The sequence below is a fragment of the Paramormyrops kingsleyae genome, chromosome 3 (assembly GCF_048594095.1).
Source record: "Paramormyrops kingsleyae isolate MSU_618 chromosome 3, PKINGS_0.4, whole genome shotgun sequence".
NCBI lineage: Eukaryota > Metazoa > Chordata > Actinopteri > Osteoglossiformes > Mormyridae > Paramormyrops > Paramormyrops kingsleyae.
In genome coordinates, this window is record NC_132799.1 from 27,409,599 (window position 1) to 27,420,399 (window position 10,801).

Consider the following 10,801-nt stretch of genomic DNA (forward strand, 5'->3'; position numbering starts at 1 on the left):
ACAATGAATGCAGTGGACGCAGTGACTTACTGGGCAACTGAAGACGCTTCTGTAATATTCGGGCAGTTCTTTACAACCAGAGGTTCAGTTATTCCCTCCTCTGCTACAGTGATTATTACTGCAATATTAAAGCCTGTAAAAAACAGCAAGTTACTCAACACAGCTTGCAAATGTAATTCATGTGACCCATTTGTATCAAACTTGATGCAGCCAGACAGAGTCCTTGGAGTTTGCTGCAAGTGAGAGCTATTAGCTTATTTTAGGCACCTGTTACTATATCCTTCGCTTCTCCGGCATCTTTCTTAGACTGCAGTGTTTACTGACAGTCTGGTTCTCCAGAGCGCTCCAAACACACAAGGAGTACTTATTTTACAAATCTAACATCTAGATTTTAAATACTATATTAGCTTGAATTCTGGAACAGCTACAAACAGGCAGCAATTCCACACATTACAGCATTCTTAGTGAATATAGACCCAAAAATAAGGTGAAACCACTACCTCCTGTTTGGAGATTGTGAACTGGAAATGTGCAGGAACAGGGGGAAGCTGGTTTGTCACAAATATCTGAACCCACATCATCGAAGGAGCAAGACACAGAGGATCCGTTTGGAAGTCTCATGGGAGTGGTGACATTTACTGTGATCTTCAGAGAGAGTGCAAAAATACAGAAATATGCTGGATTAGCAAGGCAAGAATATTGGTCACATGTATAGACAGATAAATGAAATTATCAAGCAATAAATTGTGATTTCCTACCATGTCAGATGAAACACTTTCTATTTGCAAAGATGCCATTCTCCTATAGACAGACCTTACAGTTGCTCCCGGACATTCAGGGTTAAACATGCATCTAGAATATGAAAAAATAAAAGTAATCAACACAAGAGATGAAGATGGGATTATCATGGGAGATTAATGAGTCTGTATTAGCAAAGACCCTATGGTCTGATTCTAAGCTTCACTCTCTCCTGTATATATGTGTCTTAAAAGAGAGTTAGAAGGAGTGCAAGATGTACACAAGGCAAATAATTTCATTTCAAAGATTACAAGGCACAGCTAAGATTTGTATAATGAAGTATTACAGTATATACAGTCAGTCATGTATAGACCCCTGCTACACTGTAATGCCATTTCTCCCAGCAACACCTTGGCCAGGTGAGTCCCTTTGTGGTCACATGGGCCTGCTATTAGCTTCTGAGGACTAAAACTGAGGATCATTCAGAGAAAGTACATTATGATATATTATGATTATACATGAGAGACATGATGGCTGAAGCTGAGGAAAAACACCTCTATTTGAAAACATCTGCCGCTATTTCCGGTCAGTGTCAGAGCACAACATGAAGTCAGGGCCACTAAACCATATAACTATGAGTTTGAAGTCCTAATAGGTGCCCAGCTGCTGTACACCTCAACCAGGTACTTAACTATGAAGATAAAATCATTGCCATAAAGTATCAGCAAGCTTAATATTGTGAAGGACAGAGACCTCTTCATAGGCACACACCACCCACAGAAAGGATCCTGTGCAGACCAGCAGTCTCCCATGTTGCTGTATTTGTCACACTGAGCCACACTGACTGCTCTCAGCTATAAAACAAAGTGAAATTATCACCAAGGGTCAACAGTAAGGCAACAGATAGTCTGTAATAGGGGTGTCAAACTCAAAGCCCGTGGGCCACATCCGGCCCGTGGTACAACTGCATCCGGCCCGCGCGATAAAATCTTATGTCTCCGAACTGGCCCGCTGGTATATGGCACGCACATTACTGGCACTACAAATCCCTGATTGCACAGCGAACGCTGGCGCGTTTGTACGCCAATCAAGGTAGGGCTGCACCACAGGGCTGCAGGACGTCACATCGCAATGTACTCGTGATTGCATGGCGCTTGCGCAATAATCACTAGCGGTTGATTGGAACATTTAATTGGACGCCGGCGTTTCGGTACTATATGGAGTTTTACTTACGCCCACAATCTGGTAAGCAATTAAGTAGTGCGTCTGAAATATTAGTAATCTGTATAAATTCGGCATATCCTTATGTTGAATAGACGTATGGGACTTCAAATTGCAAAAAGTACCGCCAAACCACCGGTGTTTTTTTGCCTTTTATCCACAATATCTCCTCTTTCTAAAGATATGATGATGTTATGGCTGCTGAGCTGTCCATTTCTTTACTTTAGTGTTTATAAATCGCTTCCATGATTTACCAAACGTGGCGTGCTCCGCTAACCTAATTTAATAAACATAAGGATATGCTGAAATTATACAGGTAACTAACTCATGGGGGTCACAATAAGTATGTCACTACTTTTTTTAGGCGTACTATATGTCGTATGTGTTTTTTTCAATGTGATCTCTCATTTGTTTAATCTATAAACTTGGTTTGTTCTGAATTCTGTGATGGCTTGGGAGAAGTTAATATTTCTGCATGAATAATTCGCTGTAATATATGTGATTAAACATTAATATTAAATTCACCTGGTTTGGCCTTCGAATTCAACCCAGTTTTTAATTTTGCCCCCCTCAGTGATTGACTTTTGACACCCCTGGTATATGATATGACAGAGGCCACCTGGTTTCCAATTGCCATGTAGATACGCTTTTTATCCTCTGGGTCTAGAAGCATTTTGTAGAACACGGGGACGTCATCGTCAGATTGGTACAGGACCCTTGGACAGGTGGGTTTAAGGTTCCCATCAAGTGCAATCTGAAATAAAAAGTTTATTTTCCTCTCGATATTTTTGGACAGTCTCCACCACCTGCCATTTTGATTTATACATGTGTACTAAACAATGGATTTGCTGAGCATTTGATAAATATGACCAGCGTTGTCCATTGTGGATCGACCAAAGGTGATTCTGACCGTTAAATATCTGTGTTCAGCTAAATTATATATCATCCATATAATGTGTGTGTGTTTGTAAGAGCATATAAAATCTAAATTTTGTATTTCTAAATGTTGAAGGTATGTGTTGCCATTTGATTCCAGTGTTAACATTTTGTAAAGCGTTGACACTAGAATTATGATTTCCCAGTGTCATTCACATGAGTGATTTCCTGACAAAACCTAGCCAGGAAACTCGTTGGGGATTCCTCCTGGTGAATAATCTTGTAGTATGTGACACACTATCGGTGATGAATTGTGTAGTGTGTAAAACACAACGACTTCAAGACTGCAAGATTACAAGTCGTGTGGTGTGAACAGCATTAGGAGCTGAGCCCCCTGAGGGTCAAATTCTGCTATCGCCCCTGCAATTAATTTTTGCTAATATCAGTCTTCTCATGATTATTATCCGTCACCTTCAGGCATGGAGCCAAAAGATCATAGTGAAAACGTGCCGGGTATCATGTTCCTGAATCCTACCTTAATCAGCTGCCCATTAGCTGTCCCAACGAACAGAACCACCCATGACTCAAAAGATAGAGCGGCCACCAATGTCATTGAGGGATGTGTGAACACCACAGCTTCTGGCTTCAGATCACCCTGAGGATTCTATAACCGAAACGATTTAAGCCACGTTTATAAAAAGGGTAGCTGACAGTTTGTAACTGAATACTCTGACACATTCTACTCCCCTACATGCAGCAATACTTCCACAAATAGTATAAATATTTACTTCACTTCAACACAGATATTAAAAAAACGCAGTGCACATACCTTTGTAATGTTGTAAATGGCCAGCGCTGTATTTCTTTGATCACTCGTATCACCGGCTGTAAAAACACCTGCCCAGTATCCAGGAAAATCACCGTCAATGTAAGAGGAGGAGACGAGCTTCAAGCGAGGCTTTTCGTCGCAGCACGATAGAGACTGACGTCGGGTGGATGTTAAAACGTCGCTCTTATCGCCTTTGCTTTGCATTCGAAGTAGTTGAACCTCTTTGTCTGATTGTACGTTTACAAATATATAAATCTCTGGACCAAGTTGAAATCCGTCTACAAAATTTATGCGTGCATGTAAGTCATGCTGCGGATTTCCGTGAGTTGCAATCGTCGAGAATATTTCACCGTTCTGTGCATACATTGTGTTTCGCAGAGTTATTGTGTTATATGAGTGGGTAAAACAATTACCGACATTTTCTTTGGTGTCCATCACCCCAGTCATTAGATACGCGCCGCTCCTCAACTCCACCAGAAAGCAGAGAGAAGACGCGTTATAATTAAATGGAGTCATTGTGGTATCATTTTCTGCATATATTAATTTTGAAATATTTTTCAAATCAAGAACCTCGCAATATCCACAATTTCTCGTGACACAAGTGACTAAGGTGTTATTTCTTTCAAACACCACTAAAACCTTCACTCTGCCTGGCTCCGACCCGGAGAGGTCTCTGGTTTCCTCCACCGTTAAGTCGCGGTTCATTTGGTAGAGCTGATCTCCGACGGCGACGTAGATGCTCCTTTTCCATACAGCGAGGTTATCAATCTGTTTGTCAAACGTATGATTGTCGACACACCGGCTGAGGCCGATGAAAATAATAAAGATGATTGTCGTCCTCATGCTTCAGTTACAGGATAAACTGCTTTACAGACCGCTGTCAGATGCCTCCATTCGGCGAGTTTCTGAAACTTCCTTTTCTGTCACTGCGTTCCGCGTCCCTTTATTGTCAAGCGGGAGGACCTTGTTACGCGGCTGTGTCTATTAATATTAACATGCTCGGCCGACGAGGTATATATAGTTATACAGTTGAAACCAGAATTTTACATACACTTCAGAAAAAGACACAAAAACGTTTTTTCTCTCTGTCGAACAATAAATCAAAGTAATCTTTTTCTGTTTTAGGTCAGTTAGGATCACCAAAAGTTTTTGCATTTGTTAAATGTCAGAATAAAGAGAGAGAATTTTATTTTATTTTATTACTTTAATCAAAGTCAGAAGTTTACATACACTAAGTTTATGTCTTTAAACAACCTAGAACATTCCAGATTATTCCAGTCTGAGTTCTAGAAGCTTCTGATAGATTAATTAACACAATTTGAGTTAAGTGGTGGCACACCTGTGGATGAATTTTAAGGCATATCTCAAACACAGAGTCTCTTTCTGTGACATCATGGGAAAATCAAGAGAAATCAACCAAGACATCAGGAAAAGAATCGTGGACCTCCACCTGTGTGGCTCATCCTTAGGTACAATTTCCAGATGCCTGAAGGTCCCATGTTCATCTATTCAAACAATAATACGCTAATATACAGACCATGGGAGTATACAGCCATCGCACCATCAGGAAGGAGATGGATTCTGAGTCCCAGAGATGAATGTGAATGAGGTGAAATGTGCAAATCAACAGCAAAAGGCCTTGTGAAAATGCTGGCTGAAACTGGGAAGATAGTATCACCATCCACAGTAAAACGAGTCCTGTACCGACATGAGCTGAAAGGCCACTCAGCGAGGATAAAATCATTGCTTCAAAACCATCATAAAAAAGCCCAACTACAGTTTATGCACAAAGATCTTAATTTTTGGAGACGTCCTGTGGTCTGATGAAACTAAAATTGAACTGTTTGGCTATAATGATCAACAGTATATTTGGAGGAAAAAGGCGGAAGCTTGCAAGCCTCAGAACACCATCCCACCCGTGAGGTACGGGGGTGGCAGCATCGTGGTGTGGGGCTGCTTTGCTGCAGGACGGACTGGTGCACTTCCCAAAATAGATGGTGTCATGAGAAAAGAAACGTATGTGGATATATTGAGCATCTTAAGACATCAGCCAGGAAGTTAAAGCTTGGGTGCAAAGTATTAGAGTGACCGTCACAAAGCCCTGACCACAAACATGAAATAACGGAATAGAAACAAAAAATGTAATTATGGAAATGCAATGACCGAAGTCAAAAGGGATATACTGTTCTGCAAAGCAAGCACAGTTTGTGGAAACACGACCCTAAAGTCTTATAGCACGTTAACAGAACAGCTTAGGTTGTTAGAATAAGAGGAAGTTGGTTTACTTGGTTGCAGAGTGGGGGGGGGGGGGGGGGTGGTCTTGGCAGTTGGTTGCAGAGGCTGATGAGCTGATGGGATGATGGCACTCAGGAAGGCGCGGCATTTGGAGCAGTGGAGTGGAGCCCCTTGGATTCTCTCTCCTGGTGAAGCTTTATCTTGGTTGCAGTTCTCTGTCCAGCTGGGCCTTCACCAGAGGGCTTCAGGAGGGCTTCTCTTCTCCTGGGCTGATGTTCTCCACCTCTCTTCGGGCTGATGTTCTTTCTGCTCCTCTTTGTTCTGAGGTGCCAGGTTTTTATGGTCCAAAGTTCATGAATAGGGATGACCAGGAATTTGACTCCTGGACCAATGGCTGACCATCCATCTGCTGGGCTTTCGGAGGGGGTCTGTATCAGTCCTTTTGGGATTTATGACCAGACTGATTCCCCCATTACTGATGATTTTCATTAAGCTGGTGTAACTTTTGATACATCCACTTTCATGGTAACCACTGACCAGATTTGGAATCAGGAGTAATTGTCCATCAGTTTGACACCAAACATGCCATAACAAGCTGGCGGTTCACACCTCATACCATCTATTAATTAATTAACTATTACTAATATTATGTATGTTACTTATTCACATCAGTATACGGTATAGATGTTTTGGGTTGCACCTCAACAGATGTTACACTTTGGGTAAATTGTACAGACATTACATTACATATTCATATTCAAACAGCACATCTTACCCTTAGATACTGTAGGTGTGGCCGTTAGTTTGTGGTAATACCAATTTAAATTGCACATCTGGGAACAACATATTTCGGTTGGTGTGGCTTATCCCAATTGATCTTCTCCCCAGAATGGATAATGTACACCTTAATTCAGTTCTTTTAATGCGGCATGGTAAAAGACAAAGAGCTTGCTAACGGGCCGCAAAGATCAGATAAGGGCCACAGAGGAATGTGGAAGAGAAGAGGGGGGTTTGTTAAACAAAGAAAGAAGAATCTCTGAAAGTTAGGACACACTGAGATACCTGGTTACACTATTTAATTTTCAAGATTCTTCTGGTATAACCATTAGAACATATATGCAGTGGTAGCTATACCTATTTATTTCTTCAAATTTATAAATTTATAAGTGTGAGGGGTAAAATAGGTGATACTCTGTGAACATGGTTATAAGAGTGGCACACAAAACACTAAGATTGTCTAAGGACACATACAAACATAACCTGTATATTGAGACTAGCAATCATAAGCAATGAAATATACAGGGTATACAAACGCTGACTTAGAAGAAACTTTCTTTTAGGATGTTGGTCTGTTGGGTGAGTGGTATGTAAGGCAGGATGTCTGGGGAGGGGGTTGCGTGCCAAGTCGAGGGACCCCTATCCTTGAGGTCCACTCTGCTGTCTGTAGGTCCCTAAATCTTTGGGAAATAAAAGTTGGAGTGCTGGCATAATTATTATTTTACTTAGGGAAAACACTCCATACAATCAGTAAGGACAGTATGAAATAATTTAAAAACCCAGCTGCATAGTAAGACGGAAAACAGGGCAAACAGTCAAACCAGTATCATTCATATGCTCCACAAAATTCAACTAGAAGCAAAATAAAATGAATGATGGTTGTGCGTGCGGCAGCTTGAATTCATACTACAGAAGAGGGCAGATGTATTGCAACAAACATATATACAAGTGGTGTAGCGAAACAGATAAACCTTTATCTACAGTTTTAAAGTTACTAGTCAAGGCTTGGACGGTATTACGGTGATAACGCATACCACATGGCGATTGGAACCATGGCTGAACGTGACCATGACTGAACAGGAGAGCCGTCCTCAATCCACACCCTGCGAGTGAAGGTTGACCAACCGCAGATCACTATCAACACCGCGAAAGGGGCAACGATAGGGGAAATACCGTAATAATTACCCGCTACATGTGTAACATCCGAACACTGCTAGCAGCTCGGCCACACTCGGTTGACATGCAGGGATGTGCAGTATTTCTGAGTATGAGTATTTTAAATCCAAACTTGTATTTTGTAATTTGTATTTGACTTACTTCATAAAATTGATTACTTTAAAAATATTTTGAGGTTCAGTATTTTTGTATTTTGAAAAAACAAGAAATTCTTTCCCCATAATGTCTGCGTGATAACTTGTGCGTGCACAAGGAGGAATATTTTTTTCCAGACATTGCAATGAATTGTCATTAGAGCCAACATTTGATCACTTGTGTCGAAAGAAAATAATTACAAGGTCTATTCAAGACTATTTGCGCTTAAGGATTTTAAGTTGTTGCAGAGTGAAGCACTTAAATTCTCATTTTTCATTTTAAATTTTGAGTTCTTTCATCTGTGGTGCAAAAAGGAAGCTGTTTTGTCAATGAAATAATAATAAAAAAAAAAACATTTCTGAGTTTGCTATTATTATGTTTTCAATTGGACATTATCTGAGTGTTCCCTTGAGTACCTGGGATATCCACTCACCTAAAGGATTATTAGGAACACCTGTTCAGTTTCTCATTAATGCAATTATCTAATCAACCAATCACATGGCAGTTGCTTCAATGCATTTTGGGGTGTGGTCCTGGTCAAGACAATCTCCTGAACTCCAAACTGAATGTCAGAATGGGAAAGAAAGGTGATTTAAGCAATTTTGAGCGTGGCATGGTTGTTGGTGCCAGACGGGCCGTTCTGAGTATTTCACAATCTGCTCAGTTACTGGGATTTTCACGCACAACCATTTCTAGGGTTTACAAAGAATGGTGTGCAAAGGGAAAAACATCCAGTATACGGCAGTCCTGTGGGCAAAAATGCCATGTTGATGCTAGAGGTCAGAGGAGAATGGGCCGACTGATTCAAGCTGATAGAAGAGCAACTTTGACTGAAATAACCACTCGTTACAACCGAGGTATGCAGCAAAGCATTTGTGAAGCCACAACACGCACAACCTTGAGGCGGATGGGATACAACAGCAGAAGACCCCACCGGGTACCACTCATCTCCACTACAAATAGGAAAAAGAGGCTACAATTTGCACGAGCTCACCAAAATTGGACAGTTGAAGACTGGAAAAATGTTGCCTGGTCTGATGAGTCTCGATTTCTGTTGAGACATTCAAATGGTAGAGTCAGAATTTGGCGTAAACAGAATGAGAACATGGATCCATCATGCCTTGTTACCACTGTGCAGGCTGGTGGTGGTGGTGTAATGGTGTGGGGGATGTTTTCTTGGCACACTTTAGGCCCCTTAGTGCCAATTGGGCATCGTATGCCACGGCCTACCTGAGCATTGTTTCTGACCATGTCCATCCCTTTATGACCACCATGTACCCATCCTCTGATGGCTACTTCCAGCAGGATAATGCACCATGTCACAAAGCTCGAATCATTTCAAATTGGTTTCTTGAACATGACAATGAGTTCACTGTACTAACATGGCCCCCACAGTCACCAGATCTCAACCCAATAGAGCATCTTTGGGATGTGGTGGAACGGGAGCTTCGTGCCCTGGATGTGCATCTCACAAATCTCCATCAACTGCAAGATGCTATCCTATCAATATGGGCCAACATTTCTAAAGAATGCTTTCAGCACCTTGTTGAATCAATGCCACGTAGAATTAAGGCAGTTCTGAAGGCGAAAGGGGGTCAAACACCGTATTAGTATGGTGTTCCTAATAATCCTTTAGGTGATTTACCATGTTTCAGAATATTTTATCTTTTGTTTCCTGACATGATCTACCTCCGTCATGTCCCTGTTTAGCCAGCAGAGGGTGCTGGCCATCCTGTAATCACCTAATTGTTTTCAGTCTGATGTGATACTCCCCCCACACCTGCCTTTTGTTACTCCTCTGTTAGAGGTATATATATGTGTTTGCGCTCACTGTGTTCCCCAGCTTGGTCACTATTACTGCTTTTAGGTGTTTTCCAGGTTCTCAGTGTCTTCCATCCCTGCAATGCTTCCTGTTTTCCAGCTTGACCTTCTCCTGTCTCATTGCTCCTTCCTGTTCTCCATGTTAGACCCCTCGTGGTCTTTCGTTTTCTGGTTGTTCGTGTCCCGTTCATAAATCCGTCTGTTCTGCTCAAAGCTAACCTCTGGGCTACACCTTCCCCATCAGACATGACACTTGGTATCACATTTGTTTTGTGTCTCCTTAAGCAGTGGAAAAATGTTGCTCTTATGTTCGGTCATTTGTATTTTTCAGTTTTTAAAATACAATATACCATAGTTTATTTTGATACATCATCAATACACAATCTGATAGTTCGATATCTTTAAACTTACCTGTTTGGGCACAGGTTACAACACACACAGGAAACACTCAGCAGAATTCTCCAGCTCTTTTGTTACCTCAGGTAGCGGAAGAGCCTTCCCACCAGCCAGATCGTTTCCAATGATGAAGGAAACCCCATCCACAGGCAGCTGAGAGTGGACCCCAACCTTAATGTGACCGGAATGTTTGGACGTGTGTAAATACACGTAATGTAAGGGCATTTGGACAATACCAAGTTCAATACCTTGAATGAGCGCATTGCTTCTGCAGTATGTGTTCTCTTTAAAAGGCAAAACAAAAAATATATAGGCCTACTATAGGGTATATTTGTTCCGTTTACTCCACATATATAAAGGGGCTCTAATTGAACAACACAGGAGCAGGGAAACAAACAAGACTGCTAGGGATCAAATTGAAAAGACTAGTACAGGGAAGGACAAGGACAAACACGAGGAGTTATGTCAATGATCGGACTGGGGCTGAGGAGATAAAAAGGTACTTTTACAAAGACTAACAAGAGACAACAAGCAACAAGCGCAGCTCATCAGGGCCACATCAGGGAGGAGACAGGAAGGTCAGGGGGACACAACAGG

The 10,801-nt window shown here is 41.5% G+C and overlaps 1 protein-coding gene across 1 annotated transcript in view; it reads right to left on the bottom strand.

The window, feature by feature from the left end:
* Window positions 1-3,932, bottom strand: part of plxnc1 (plexin C1) — a 50,858-nt gene extending 46,926 nt beyond the window's left edge. Inside the window, exons 1-7 of the mRNA XM_072710037.1 lie at window positions 3,665-3,932; window positions 3,371-3,499; window positions 2,579-2,713; window positions 1,492-1,592; window positions 759-852; window positions 501-645; window positions 31-133 (exon numbers count right to left, since the gene is read on the bottom strand). Of these exons, the coding sequence (XP_072566138.1) occupies window positions 31-133; window positions 501-645; window positions 759-852; window positions 1,492-1,592; window positions 2,579-2,713; window positions 3,371-3,499; window positions 3,665-3,868 (911 nt within the window). The 5' untranslated portion in view covers window positions 3,869-3,932. The remainder of the gene's footprint in view (window positions 1-30; window positions 134-500; window positions 646-758; window positions 853-1,491; window positions 1,593-2,578; window positions 2,714-3,370; window positions 3,500-3,664) is intronic.
* Window positions 3,933-10,801: the final 6,869 nt, after the last annotated feature.